General features: G+C 42.7%; 1 protein-coding gene across 5 annotated transcripts in view; it reads right to left on the bottom strand.

Moving 5' to 3' along the window:
• Nucleotides 1-15959, bottom strand: part of bcl11aa (BCL11 transcription factor A a) — a 237959-nt gene that overhangs the window by 74621 nt on the left and 147379 nt on the right. For 3 of the 5 annotated variants that reach the window (XM_068044880.1, XM_068044877.1, XM_068044881.1), the window contains one exon: nt 2372-6943. In XM_068044880.1, coding sequence (XP_067900981.1) covers nt 4932-6943 — 2012 coding nt within the window. In that variant the 3' untranslated portion in view covers nt 2372-4931. Of the gene's footprint in view, nt 1-2371; nt 6944-15959 lie in introns of those variants that run through there. The other 2 variants (XM_068044879.1, XM_068044878.1) reach the window with 1 other exon arrangement.

Raw genomic sequence — 15959 nt, 5'->3', positions numbered from 1 at the left:
ATTTGAGGGGCTGAATTTTACCAGCCCTCCAACGTCAGGGTTTGTGGCGGGGGCCTGGAAAATTCTTCCGGAGAGGTGCGCCACGACACCCGACGCCGAGAAGGCCCCGCCACATTTTACTGGCGGCGGCGAGGCCTCAGGGTGCACCCCCTCTCCCACCCCCACAGTCAATCAGCGGCGGGGCCTTCATTCTAATATTAAAATTAATGACAACACATGCAAATAAACTTACCTTGTCCCAACGGCCATCCCACGCCAATATTCTGGCTGGTGGCCAGAAGTCCCACACCTTAGGATCTCCGTTCGGACATCCGAGGCGAGACACTGGTGGGGGCTGAGGAGGGAGTGGGGGAGTGTGAAATTGTCAGGGTGGGGGTGGTGGGGGGGGGGGGGAAATGGGGAAAAATCCTTCCATTGGATGAGGGGATGGTGGGAAGGGGTTGAAGGGCAAAGTTACAAAGTTCGGCGGGCAAAGTTGATGATAAGGAAGAAAAGGTTTTCCGGTGTGGAAATAACATTAGATGGCCATTAGGGGAGTTAAGGAGGGGCGGGGGGTGGTGGTGGTGGGAGAGGGGCCACGGTCTATAAATAACATTTTAAGTTTTAATTTGCCCACAATGTGCCTTTAAAAATTTAAACTACAGGTAAGTGCTTGAAGCTCTTTAAAAATGGCGCCAGCGTCTGGGCGGTGACACCAGACGCCATTGCCGGGGACAGAGCAGCTGCCTCCTCTATATCATTGAGGACGACCATTCCGCCCCCTCCATTTAAATGAGCCGCCGCGCTAAATATAGCAGGGGCTCAGCGACGGGCAGACTGCCATCTTCAAAGCACATCGTAAAATTCAGGCCAAGTGAATAGATTTTTCCACAGCTGCAGGAGGTATAGCAAATACCACCAATGCTTTAGTGTTTGCTATTTATCTATATCATAACATCTTAGCTCATCAGGATCTCAATTCTCAAAACAATAGTCTGGATTTTGCAGTCAGCAGCAAAGTGACAGCTCTTGCTGCTGACCTTGAAGACAGCTACCCACAAAGATCTAGTGAGCTCTGGCGAATAGATTTCCCCTTTCCCAACATTCATTTGAATCAGACGCCAGATCAAGGGGATCTCTAGGTGCCCGACGACAGTATCATCAAGACGTTCTCACAGACTGCAAACCAGGAAGTAAAATGCACTGATTATCTTTCACTTTAGATAAATTTTATAGAAAGTGAAATAAAGATTATAAAGTATATATTAGAGACTAAAATATCAAACTTTAAGAAAAAATTATATGAAATATCATAATGAAAAAACTTTACATTACACAAATATAAAATTAGTTTTCCAGGGTCAGAGGGGTTCTTTGGCAGTAGATATGACTTAGTACGCTGTTTAAAACCCAGTTGCACCTCATTAACAAGCCGTAATCTTTTAGGTTTTTAACAGCAATATTATGTCAAAGGGGAAGGTCTCGTCAGTTCAGTGATTTCTAGAAGATTGCCGTCTGTGGGGATTTCAACAGCACAACCTGTGGAGGTGCAGAGAATCACTGACAGCAGCTTCTGGGGTTTCTGCCTTTAACTGCGCATATGCGGACACCAGAAGATGCTGTCAATTTCACAGTTGTAATGACGGCAAACGCTGACAGTTTCACTGTCATTATAACCACAAGATCCAGGCCCATGTCTTATAACCAGAAGGTGCAACATTGGCTGAGCAAGTAGAGCAGCTACACTCAACAGTTTGCTGATTCACCTCATGTCAGGTCCAGATATTTCAGGTTTATTGATCAATTGATTTCATGTAATTTAATTTAACGTAATGTAATTTAATTAAAAAGGTTGTGCCTGCATTTTCAACTATTACCTGACCAACAGTTAACTCTAAATGTGTAGACAGAGTACACAAATATGAAGATTAGTTATGTACTCTTGGGGGTGGAGCTAAGATAAATAAGCATTAATTAATTGTTCTATCTAGACACTTTGTAACAAAGAATTTATAGTATGCTTCATTCATTTTCAATAAAATAAGATTTAAAAAAAATTTGGACAACTAATTTTGGTCCACAAAATCTAGCCATATGACCGGTAACTTCTCACCAATGCAGGATACAAATCTGTACATGGCACTCTGTGAATTTGCTGGTTATCTGGCATGTTAAACCCTTACAGAAGGCAGGCCATTTTCTCCAGCATGCTACCAAAAATTATATAGGTCAGAGAAAGGGACACTGCAGAGATAAACGTCAGCTGGAGCAAAAGCTACATATTTGGAGTATGCCATATAAAAACAAATAACTAAATAAATTTAAAAACTAAAAAAAAAATGAGGAAAGCAATAAATAAGCACACACAAGGTTCACCAATTAGCTTTAAAATTTTTATTAATTATTTTCATAAAGGGACAAAATGGGCATGTGAACAGGATAATGCAGACAACTGCCAAAACACAGACAGTGGTTTCCAATAGACTCCTGAACTTAACACAGACCAGAAACAAATACAATAAAAGCCAGGTTGTAATGACCTTTGGTCATCTAAACAAAGAAAAAAAATAAAAAATAAAATGGAAAAAAGATCAATTTAGTGCATCCGTTTTGAACAGCGCACATAAGCAATAATAAATAGTGAATCCCATAGTAAAAGATAAATTTCAAGTTACAACAACAGCTTTTATTACAGGAATAGAAAAGGCCAATAACAAAATATTCTGCATTGCCATTTACAAAAATGTATTGACTCAAGCGGCTTTAATATGCTTTGCATATGAAATTTTCCCAATCTAAATATAAAGCACCATTTAGTTTTTGGCAATGAAAAAACTGCAAACATTTAATTTACTGCATATGAAGTTAGATGCTGGAATGTAGTAGGTGAGAGGTTAGGAGACAGAAGCACACTACAGAACAAACATTAGCTTGAAGTACTGTATACAGTATGGCAGCAGGAAGGGAAAGATATGTACAACCATCCGCTTTGACCATTGGCGCGACTTTCTAAATTTTCCCCCAAGCGGCCGTTATACGACCTCTTATCTATACAATGTCACGGGTGTGTACTTTTTTTTGTTTGTTTGTTTTTTTGTTGAAACGTACAAATAATTCGCACTATATTATCCTGCCAAATTAAAAAAATATACTGTGGCAGCCTGTGGTTTTTTTCACTACCAAAAAAAGGTACGTTGATACCTTTAAAGAACAAGCAACAGTTAAAAATACAAGCTTCAATATAAATACTATAGTGCCTACTACACTAGGTGAACATTTATTTCAAATAACCATTCTAGAAATACAGAAAAGTAGAGACCATAAATGTGTTTAGCATAGGAATCAACATGTGTGCATTTTCCTATAGTTAAGTACTATATATATATATATATATATATATATATATATATATATAATCTTAAACCTTTCCCCAATTTGAGTTTTATACAACCTGAAGAGCTGGGTATCCAAGGCAGAGTATCCACTAACTGTATAACATGTATGAGTCTTGACAACCAAGACACTGGAACCCTAAAATATATTTCTCCCTAACCTAATGAAGTGTCTTTTTAAAAAAAAATCTTACCATTTATACTTAAAAAATCTGTACAAAAATTCTTGCACTGTAGTAGCGAGATTATTTATTCTAATCAACTGCAGTCCCGTTATCGTCCACTGAGGAGACGTGCTATTAAATCATGTTGCTTTACATTTTATATTCTTTTTAAGTTTAGCCAGGTGCACTATTCTAGTCAATGACTGGCAAATTGACACTAAACAATCAGTTCATTTTTCTTTCCTTAGTATTTTAGTAAGTTTTTTCCCTTAATTATATGTTTGTAAACTGGGAAAATTGTACAGTGCACTTAATTGTCCTATCTGAGCTGTCTTTTATCCTTTGTCTTTTTGCTCAGCCTCTGTACCCCTGATTAAAGAAAGGGCATAGAAGTCACAAGCGGAGTCAAGTGCGATTTAAATACAAGCTGGGAGTGGGTGGGTGGGCGGGCTGGTACGAGCATTAAATGTATCATTTTTATGTTTATACAACTGCCGTGTGGTGTATGAACCAAGCATGACTTTAGGGATCACAGATGGATGCTGCGACATTAATGGAATTGTCAAGACATTTTTTTTCCCCCTCCTGTTTTGTTACTTTCATTTTGCTTAAATATTGAGAATTGGTTAACTCACTGGTAGCCAAAACTATCAGGTGCACGATGTGGAATCATCACTTGGGTCAACACAAACCCAAGGCTACTCCTCCAGTACTGAACTGAAGAATAGAAAGAAAACCAATACAGTTTAAATAGATGCAAGGCACTCAGATTATTCTTATTCCTTTAACCAAACAATAATATTCACCCAATCATCTTCATCAAATTTATTTTCTTTGCCAAAAGTCAAGGCCAGCAATTGTTCTCATGTTCTAATTTAATATACTAACCCTTTCAGGACAGATTTTTTTGAAAAAAAGACGGCTTTAACAGTGCGAATTCCAGTCTGTCCATGGAAGGTTAAACAAAGAAATAAATGGGGAGGGATCTTTTCCCTCATTTTTGTTTTCCCTCTCTATGTTACAGCCTAAACTGTACATGATATGTGTTACAGGACACTATGCAGCATGGTGGTCTTCTTTCAAAAACCAAAAAAGGACAGAGAAGGGTAGTTACTCAACACCAACTGAGGACAGAATTAAACTGTTGAACATACCATACATGCTGTCTAAAAGAAAAAAACCCAATAACATACACAACACGTAAATTATTGCACAAGAGAAAGGCTCGAGTTTGCGTAAATGCAATAGTATTGCCCCGATACAAATCATGCATTCATCAGTGACATTAAACCAGTCGTGCTGGCATCAAGCACATGTTCCTTGCGTCCTCAGCTTCCACTTTGTTTTGATCACAAGAGAATAGAAAAAGCTATAGGGAACTTGAGCATCAATACACCTAATCAGTTTTTATATCATTATTTAACAAGCGCTCACTGTGCCATTTTTTCATGTGTTTCTCGAGGGTACTATACACGCTAAAAGGCATCTGACAAATTTCACATTTGTAAACGTCTTTCCCCACCTGACCGTGCGTTTTCATGTGTCGCGTGAGCTTGCTACTCTGGGCACAGGCGTAGTTGCACAGGTCACATTTGTATGGTCTCTCGCCCGTGTGGCTTCTCCGATGGACTGTGAGATTGCTGCAGTTCTTGAAGATTTTGCCGCAAAATTCACACGTGTCACTTCGCTTGCCCTCTTTGGAGCTGGGCCGCCCAGGACCAGGTCCAGTGATGTGGGGCGTGCTTCCACCACTTCCTGTGCCACTCCGACCTGAGATCCCACCGTCCATTTCTCCTGGGGGAGTGGAAAAGCGTAAACTTCCATTTTCTGAAGAGTGCTCAGATGAAGTTGCAAAAGGCGATTGTCTGGAGTCTCCAAAGCTGAGGAATGGGTCTTTCATCTGTCGTGAGGCAGCATAACCAGCAAGCCACTGAGAGTAAACATTGTCCGTGGGAGCCAAAGGTGCTGATGGCAGGTCAAAGTCTTTCTCAAGTTTAATGCGTTTGGAAAAAGGGCTGAGGGAAGTTGGGCTTCCCAATATAGGCTTCTTGGATAAGCCCCCAGAGGCCGATTCACCCGGAGAGGAACCTCTACCATTGACTGTACCTTCATCTGTGCGATCAGATTCACCAGCAACCGAGTCTTCATCATAAATGTCTCTCTGAACTTCTGTTTCAGACGAGTGATGAGTCCGCTTGTGTTTTTCAACAAGAACTTGGTGGTAGGCCTCACCATAGTGCTGCATTGTATTCATGGCAATGCTATGCATCACTTCAGGCAGAGACCTCTTCTCCTCTACAGGCCTCGAGTTGTTCTCATGGTGACGCCCACCCTCAAGACTGACACCAAAGGCAAAATCAGGCCTATTTTCATTTTCAGGTTCCTCCTCTTCCTCCTCCTCCTCCTCTTCTTCCTCCTCCTCCTCTTCCTCCTCCTCCTCATCCCCATTTTCTGGAATCATATTGGCATCAGTTTCACTCTTGTACTTGGCTACTGCAGACTTGAGGGCACTGCTGGCACTGCCAACAAGATCACTAGTACCTGGTTCAGGAGAGCTTGCGGTGGAAAGCCCGTCATCTGACTTGACAGTCATGGGTGAGGACTTGTGCAAGTGTGTTTTCATGTGCCTCTTTAATTTGCTGGCCTGAGTGCAGGCGTGATCACAAAGGTGGCACTTGTACGGTTTCTCACCAGTGTGGCTTCGGCGGTGCACTATTAAATTGCTCTGAAACTTAAATGTTTTTCCACAGAATTCACAGGACTTAGACTTGAGCACTGTCTGGGCAGGAGGTGCTGCAGGCTGGAGGGGTGGGAGGGGTGGTGTGCTGAGAAATGGGGATTTGTTGCTCGACTGGAATGGTTGCAATAGCCTTTGCATAGGACTAGGCCGGTTTGGTGACAATGGAGGAGTGGAGGTGTTGCCAGCTAATTCTCTAAGTCTCCTAGAGAAATCCATGGATGGTGGCTCGATAGGTATGGAGTTAAGACGCAGTACCCTGTCAAAGGCACTGGTGTGATGTACTGCTGCAATGGCCATTTCCTCAGCACTCAGCCGATCCATTCGATGCGGGTCTAGGTGATGCCGGGGTGGAGGGCTAAACAACGGAGGAGTAGGGGGAAAGCGGCCTTCTCCAAGCCCTGGAGTTTCCCGTGAGACAGGCCCAGACATTCTCAGTAGGTTGAAAGGACTATTGTCTGCTACATGAAGTCCATGAAGTGGGGGCTGAGGGGCACAATCTGCCCCAAGTCCTGAAGGAATGCCAACCCGTGGGGTTAAGGGACTTCCATGCTCAGTCTCCAAATAAATTCGGAATCCATGGGTGTTCTGGGCATGTTGGAGGAGAAACCATGCACTGTTGAATGGCTGTTTGCAAGTTGTGCAAGTGTAACTGCTCGGCTCATCCTTTCCTGCAAGAGAAAACAAACAATGTCAGCATGACGGCTCAACTGCTATTTTGAAACACTTATTTAAAGGAAAAAGTTTTAAGAAACTCACTACCCAAATTTATTGGAAAATTAAAAAGTACCGTGAGGTAACTTGAACTAAGCCAAACTGGTCAATTAATTTCTCACCATTCAAAATGGCAGTGAACATTTCTTGTTTATCTGGTCAAACTGCTCAGTTTACTGCTCATCTACTTAACTGACCCAGGTGGAAATGGTAATTTTTTCCCCCAGCTAGGTAAATAATGTCACTACAAACCAACTTATTAGTTTTCTACCCATCCTTTTTTTTTTTAGGGCTGTGTGCAAATTTCTAAAATGTAAATCAGACACCAAAATAAAGTCCATCTTTTCCACTAAGACTCAAGGATGTGGAGACAACAGTTATTAAGGCTTTTAACAGTGCAAAACAAATGCCTGAACACAAGCCATGATCTAACCCCCTACACCACCTGTGCAAACTTATCATGCCCTGCCCACTTTTGGAGTTGACAAAAATTGAGAATCATAACCATTTTACTTTGTAGAGACACTGGTCACCCTTCAAGATCTCATCCAGCTAGCCATTCCTCATATAAGAATCTAGGAAGTGAGTGCTGACCAGAGCTCTGATCAACTTTCACCTCCATCAACCCAGGGCTGCTGAGGCCTATTGCAGCATCTCCACTGCTGCTCACCTGAGATCAAACAATTCAGTACAGATCAGGTATTAAACCTGGAACCAGCTCATTTGTATGGCTCAGCTGCAGATAATGATTACCAACAGGGCCATCAGGCAGCTCTGCATATAATTCTTATAGAAATAATTAAACAATTGATTGAAATTGTAAGATGATTACTTTACACAGAATGAGCAATTCTTTTCCCATAAATCTGAAAACGAAAAAGCAGTCATGGTGACTCAGCCAATATGCAAGCAGAGTGCTCCAAACAAAGCAAGAAATAGCTGCACAATATTTATATAAATACAAGAGTGTATGACAGAAAATGATACCCCATAATAAATGTAGGCTCCAAAAATACACTAGGTGGGACTAGCTGATGAAAGCTTTTTTAAAAAAAATTATTTGTTCATGGGATATGAGCAACATTGGCAAGGCCAACATTTACTGCCAATTCCTAATTGCCCTTGAGCCGCTGTGGTCCATGTAGTGAAGGTACACCCACAGTGCCGTTAGGGAGGGAGTCCCAGGATTTTGACCCAGCGACCCAATAAAGCTTAATGTATTTGAAATTCTCTCCCTGTTACATTCACGGCTAAAATCCCTTATGTGATTCCTCAGATAAATATTTTCTAGCAATAAGACGGTTCCAAATAGGTGATAACGGAGGTAGACCTGTCTGTCTGGATGAAATGTCACCATCTGCCATTCATTTTAATGTTTCCTATTAAATGTGGTGTCACGCTCACTGGAAGTACAATGATACAACATACATGGACTACCTTTGCAGATTTATGAAAAACTGACTTTGTCTTTAAAAAAAAACACCCTTCATTTTAAAAAGTGAACAAAGGTCCCAAATGGCCACCGAAGAAAAAGGGTTTGGCCTTTTGTGTATTCATACTGTCTGACAAAGACAAAGGACAAATCTTCAAAAGATAATAGGTGTCAATTGAACCCATCCTACACCTATCCTAAATCATTCCAGAATTGCATGTCTTCCTCTGAAACAAAGAAGCTATAAAGTAGCCACCTTCTGGACCATTGTGCAATCACCATGGGAAAGAGACCAGAGTGTCTCCCAACAGGAGGAGGGAGATAACAGCTTGGTCTTTAAAAAATAAATAGCCAGAGCGCGAGAGAGAAACAAATCTACACTCATTTCAGGCCTGCATCCATCAAGAACTTGATTTCCAAGAGAATTCAACAGGTTTATCGTAACCTCCCTCCATCCCCTCACTAAAAGTCACCTTCCCTTTTCCATCTGTCTCTTCTTGTGTGCGCGCGCTTGTGAGCTGATGTGAGAGTGGATGCGGTTGCAACAATTTCAGGATAAAGCGTATTGATCAATAAACAATTGATTTCCTGTTTTTAAAACTTACAAGAAAACCTGTTGCTGTCTGTTTATTTAAAAAATAAAACACCAAGGGGCTAAACTCTAATACAAGCACACTTGCTGCAGTCAGCTGGGGAGTTGAATAGTGAGAACCACCCACGTCGCATCAAGTGGTCATAACAAATTGGGGGCTTGAAGCCAGGATCTGAACCACCAGACAAACGAGAGATTTGGAAAACGGGAGGCAAAGTGACCTCAAAAATTGTGGAAAAATAAATAAATAGGCTTTTATGTATTCTTTTTTTTTTCTAGTCCCATAGCAAAAAAAAGTGAGATGGTCACATTTAATGCTAAGGAGTTTGTAGAGCAGGTTTGTAGTTTGTTATCCCATGATAAGTCAAACAAATTAAGTGCTGAAGATTTCAAAAGCTTAGCTACATAGGTGGAAATCGCTTTCAGAAAAAAAGGAAAGAAACCCGAACTGGTGAAAAGTCTAGCCAAACCGTTTTGCAGGCATATTGCATGAATATGCCAAGAATGAGGCATATTAATTTCACCACATGAACGTTGATTTTTAAACTGTTACTGAAGTAAAGAAAGAACTTGTTTTAAAAAAAAACAGACCCTTGACTGGAAAGACATTTGCATATTTACAGACAGTGCTTAAAAGGGACAAAAGATCATTCCCTGAGACATTCAATCCACAATGGACTTTTGATTACCAGACGTTGAAGGTGTAGGATCTAGCATTCCAGGTTGACTGCTAAGATGGCCGAATACACAAACAGATGTGGACTGACCAGTTTAGTCACAGGACTAACCGGCTGGTGCAGGTTTTTTTTTAAAAAACATACCACAGAGAATTTGAAGTCGAAAAGCTGTTTGCTCCTGGACTGACAAAATCTCTTGTGGCTGACTTGCTGCAGCCTCTCCTGTCTGCTTCCATCTCTTTCCCACGGAACTGAAAACCACTGAAGACATATGAACCCCAAGACAGAAAAGTCTCCTTCAGTGAACAAGGTTTAAGAAGAATATTAGGCCCCAACGAAAAGCAAGATCCAGCTACAGGCAAGGACTACAGCGATCTCGAAGCACGGTAACAAAAACCCCTCTTCAGAGATTACCTCAAACCTCTCCACTTTATTTTTCATCTGCTCTTTTCTGTCTCTATTTCCATGTGCGTATCGCGTATGCATGCTAGCATGGGGTGCGGCGTGTATCCGTGGGCGTTAACCGAATTAGAATTTAAGTTTTACTAAATTTCACTTTTCTTCTTTAAGCGTAAGAAAGCCTGTGTGTGCTCATTTCTTTGCCTTATAATTGGAAAGCGGTGAATAAGAATTCACCAAGGGGGAGCTCAAAACACAATGTGTTCAAAAAAATTAAACCCTGTTACAATAAGACCCGCTGAGGACAGTAAAAGACCCCAAGACACCTTTCTCATCTCGTCGTAACAGAAATTTGGGTGTTAGCGTAAAGAATTTCACCCACAGACAAGCGAGAGAAATTGGAAGTGGGAAGCCAAATTGTTCCCAATCAAAAAATAGAAAGATTAATACAGGTTTTCTTGTGGTTGTGTGTGATTGAATACGAACATGTCTGCAACTGAAGCTAGTAGCTCTCCAAGCCAAGGTGAAGTAACTTGGGATAATTTAAAAGCACTGTCTATGGAGGAGTTGAGGAAAATGGCTGAGCAGTGTGGGATCACTGTACGTGGCAAGGCTAGGTAGTCTGAACTCCTAAGACTGGTGGCCAATCATTTTCCCTTGAATCTGAAGAAGCGGAAGCGGTGTTAGTAGAAGATTACGACAGGGTATTGTTCACAAAGATACAATTGGAACAAAGGAAACTTGAATTTGAGAAAAAAGGGAGGGAGAAAGAAAGAGCCCTCCAGATGGAACGCGTAGAAAAACAAAGACAGGAGAGGGAACGAGAGAGAGAGAGAAAGACAGGAGAAGGAAAATAAAAGGCAGGAGAGAGAGAGAGAGAGAGAGAGAGAAAGAGAGAGAGAGAAAGAGAGAGAGAGAGAGAGAGAGAGAGAGAAAGAATATTCCAGAAAGAATCCAACAAAGCAAGCTAACTGGAAAGGCCTATGAGGTTTATTCCCTGTTGCCAGATGAGAGTTCATCAAACTATCAACTGACCAAAAATGCTATTCTCAGGGCATATGAATTAGTACCCGAAGTCTACCACCAAATGTTTAGAACCCTCAAGAAGCAAGCCAATCAAACTTATCTGGAGTTTGAAAGAAGTAAGCAGCTGGCTTTTGACCAGTGGCTGAGGGCACTTAAAATACAGCTCAGCTATGAGATTCTCAGAGAGGTAATTCTGTTAGGGGAATATAAAAACTCTCTCCCACTCTCAATAAAGACCCATGTAGAGGATCAGCGGGTTCAGGGGGCCCGGCAAGTGGCCTTTCTGGCTGAGGAATTTGCTTTAATTTATAAGTCGGTTTCCAGGGAATAACCTTTCCTAATTACCCCCACAAATCCAAAAAGGACAAAGGGTGGGAAGGTGATATCCACCCAGGCAGTCCTGGGAGAGAAAGGAAAGCAGGAGACACAGGGGGCCTTCCTCCAGCCAAAAAGAAAGATGCTGTAAGCAGGAGTGAGATCCGGAAACCTATGCGCTTCCATTGTAATAAGGCAGGGCATTTAAAAGCTGAATGCTGGAAACTAAAGGGAAAACCGGTAGGGTTTATCAGGGCACACCCGCTCAGTGAAGACAGCACCCTGTTGGAAAGCACAGAACAAGCTGTGGCTTTAACTGCAGTAAGAGTGCAACCCAGCAAGCTTACCTCGGCCAGTGCAGGAAAAGTTAATAGGATTCCTGAAGGCTATCAGGGTTTTGTGTCTGAAGGGAATGTAACCCCATGCTATTCGAGTGGGGCAAGCAAGCCCATAGTGATTCTCAGGGACACAGGGGCCACTAGATCCCTTTTACTGGGAAAAGGTCTGACCTTTCCCCCAGAGAGTGCAGTGAACACTAAAAGGGTGGTGAATGGTATTGGAGAGCAGAGCATGCCTGCACCTGTACACTGGGTGCACCTGGAGTGCAACCTAGTTTCAGGACCGGTGACCATCAGGATTGTCCCTAGTTTGCCTGTGGACGGGGTTGACCTGCTCAACTAGGTAATGATTTGGCGGGGGTGAAGGTTGTAGCCACCCCTCCAGTAGTGAAAGAAAGACCGCAGGAGGTCAGAGAGACACGGCAGTGGCAGGAGACGGACCCCTGCAGTGTCCCTGAATGTGTAGTGGATCAGGCCATGATCAAACCAGCTACCCCAAAGGAGACTGCATGGGCACTGCAGGCAGAAAACCATGAGGTCTGCCTGTCCAAGACTTTCTTTGGAAAGTTAGAAGATCCAGGGAATGAATTAAATGGATTTTCCCTAGCTGCGTCTCAGCGAGCCGACGTAGTATTGCGAGAGTTAGCACAGACTGCCCAGGCTGAAAGTGAAGCAGAGGGAGTCCCTGATTGCTACTATTTAAAGAATGAGGTATTGATGAGGAAATGGAGTTCTCCTCACAGACCTGAGAGCAAGGAGTGGACAGTAGTTCACCAGTAGTGGTGCCGCTAGGTACCGAAGAAAAATATTAAGAAAGGCCCACGAGACTACAGTGGCTGTACATGCCGGTATATGAAAGACCAAAGCCCGCATAAGACATCAGTTTGACTGGCCAAAACTCCACAAAGATGTGCTGGAGTACTGCAAGAGTTGCCAGATATTCCAGGTTGAGGGAAACCCCAACCTACAATGAAACCTGCACCCCTAAGCCCTTTACCGGTGTTAGGAGGACCCCCCAGCAGAGGGCTGGTTGCCTGTAAGGGACCCCCGCCAAGAACAAAAGGGGACAGGCAGGCACACGGCTGGCAAAAGTTTAAAAAGAAAAGGGGAAAAAGTGACCAAGAGGGCAGGTTAAAGGAAGCCCGGGAGGAATCCCGGATGAAAACCCCTACTGTCCGGTCAGCCAACCCTGACAAATTTGAAAAGATAGACCCCCACATCCTCCTATGTAAATGCAGACATGAGAAGCACCCCACCAGAGTTTCTAACAGCATCTACAGGAACCTGCAGAGACAAAGAGAGACCTCTAGGGGGCATGGAAACCATGAGGGTGATTCCTCACCTAGTTGAAGTGCCACAGGAGAGTGGTGTCAAATCTGCACACAAACCTGCAGGTGGAAATGTCCCAGAGAACAAAGGGGAGATTAACAGAGAATCCTCCCCACAGTCAGAGGAAAAGAGAACCACCCCTCTCCTGAAGTCAAAAGCTTTTGCATGACTCAGCAAAGCACTGAAAGAGAGCTCAGGATACACCTGCCCACTGCTAACTCTCCTGAAAAAAAAAAATCGCAACAGGCTAAGACCCTAGGCAGTCATGGCAATGGACAAACTGAAGAAAAGCTTTCCCATAGAACCACATGGTTACTGGGATGCCAAAAAGGGGAAATTAAAGCAGCAATGGCACCCAGAAAAGACAATTTTAATAAACTTTAAGAGTTATGAATGAATGGAAATGATTGAGAGAAATGCATGGTTCTTCTTTCTGTATTTTATATTTCTCTCAAAACGTTTTAATGAAATGTGCCTTTTTTTTCCAAATCGCATTTCATTTCCCTGGGTGTGGAGGTGTCATGCAGGCCCCCACCTGTCAAGAATGAGGCATATTAAATTCGCCACATGAACATTGATTTTTAAACTGTTACTGAAAAAAACCCAGTCCCTTGACTGGAAATACATTTGCATATTTACAGACAGTGCCTAAAAGGGACAAAAGACCGTGCCCGGAGACATTGAATCCAAAATGGACTTTTGATTACCAGACGTTGAATTTGGAGGACCTAGCATTCCAGGTTGAAAATGCTGCCAGCCACTCAAACTGTATCCCCAATTCAGAGCAAAACTCTGATATGCTGAGACACTCAAGATCAGTGCCAGAATTTAATGAGAAGGAGGTGGAGTCATATTTCATCTCCTTTGAGAAAATAGCTACCAGGCTAAAATGGCCAAAAGAATTTTGGATCTCCTCTTACAAGGTGAGCTCATGGGCAGGGCACATGAAGCTTTATCCCTGTTTTCAGAAGTTCCTCTGATTATGAACAAACTAAAATTGTAATTCTAAATGCATATGAACTGGTACTGGAAGCATATAGACAGAAATTCAGACACACCAGAAAAGACCCACACAGACTTACACTGAATTCAAAAGAATTAAACATATGGCTTTTGATTTCTGGATACAATTTCTCAAGCTAGAACCCTCAAGTGAAAATTTGAGAGAAGTGATGTTGCTGGAAGAGTTCAAAAATAGCATCCCAAGTAGTATAAGAACCCACATAAAAGAACAAAGAATTCACAGGATGACAGAAACCGCCACCATGACAGATGATTTTGAACTCGCACATAAACCCTTTACTCAGGGAAAAGCCTTTCATGATAATTTCCAGAAGTTCGGAAAGGGTAGAAAGTGGGAAAGTGATAAAAGATGGAGTGTTAGCGACAGGGAAACAAAAGGTGAGCACACAAAAAGGCCTCTACCAGTAAGGAAAGAAAATGCAGAGGGCAGGAATGTATACCACAGACCTGTGTGTTTCCCATTGCAGCAAAACAGGGCATGTCAAAGCTGACTGCTGGAAGTTAAAGGGAAAGCCCATTAATCTTGTAGAGGTGCACAAGGTTAACAAAGAAAAGAGTGCCCTGGCAGACCCGACTACGGCCCTATCCGTGGTAAAGAACTCCAAAAAGAATACTGCCGTGGATATGGAAAAGTAGAGAAAATTGCTGAAGGCCATCCGGATTTTGTTTCAAAAGGAGCGATGTCTCCGTACCCCTCTAGTGAGGCAAGTAAACCCATTGTCCTGCTTCGTGACCATTCAATCCCTTATGCTGGGTAAAGGAATGATCTTCCCACCAGACAGCTCGCTAAAAGCGAAGGTTTTGGTAAAAGGAATCGAAGGAGGATACATGCCTGTACCCCTGTCTCAGGTCCACTTGCAGTGCGACCTTGTTTCTGGGTCAGTTACTGTAGGAATTGTCCCTCGTCTACCTGTAGTCGACAGAGACTTGTCACTGGCTGGAGGCAAGATGGTCGCAGCCCCAGTAATATTAGACCAGCCAAATGAGGCCAAGGAGACAGAGAAAATGCAGGAGGAAATCCCTGGAATCTTTCCTACCTGTGCAGTAACAACGGCCATGGCCAAGCAAGTCCCCCAGAGAGAGAGCTGAACTAGAAAATCAGCCTGATGACTCAGACGTCTGGCTGGCTGAAACCTTTGTTCAGAGATCCAGGGGAAGTATATGACCGACCTTCCATAACTGAAGCCCAAAATGCAGACACTGATTTAAAAAAGATAGCACAGACAGCTTATTCCGGGGTAGATGCAGAGAAGCTGCCTAAGTGTTACTATTTAAAAATTGAAATTTTAATGAGGAAATGGAGACCCCCACAGCGACCCGCAGAAGAGCAGTGGACAGTAGTTCACCAAATTGTGGTTCCCCCCTAAATATCACAGAAAGATTCTGCGAATTGCTGATATTCCTATGGCTGGACAAGTGGGTATCCGAAAAACCCAAGCTCAAATTAGCCAACACTTTTACTGGCCATAACTCCACAAGGATGTGGTTAAATTCTGCCAGACTTGCCAGATAATTGCGAAACCCCCAACCTACCATTAAACCTGTACAACTGATCACTATGACTGGGATAAAGGAGCAATTTTCTTGCTGTTCACTACCAAAGATTCCCCCAATGAATCCACAGGTTTTACTCTCTTTGAATTGATTTTTGGACATGAGGTGAGAGGCCCCCTAAAATTTATCAAGGAAAAGTTCCTAAATCAAAGGAAGGAAACTTTGGTACTAAACTATGTGATCACCTTCCAGGATACACTTTCCTAGGACTGTGTGGTAGCAAAGGAACACCTCAAAACTTTTCAGGAAAAAATGAAATGGCAGCCAGATAAGAAAGCTGCAGTCTGT

Source organism: Heterodontus francisci, chromosome 13 (assembly GCF_036365525.1).
Source record: "Heterodontus francisci isolate sHetFra1 chromosome 13, sHetFra1.hap1, whole genome shotgun sequence".
In the NCBI taxonomy this organism is placed as follows: Eukaryota; Metazoa; Chordata; class Chondrichthyes; order Heterodontiformes; family Heterodontidae; genus Heterodontus; species Heterodontus francisci.
The sequence above is the reverse complement of the archived record's forward strand: the minus strand, read 5'-3'. Positions and strand labels throughout refer to the sequence as shown.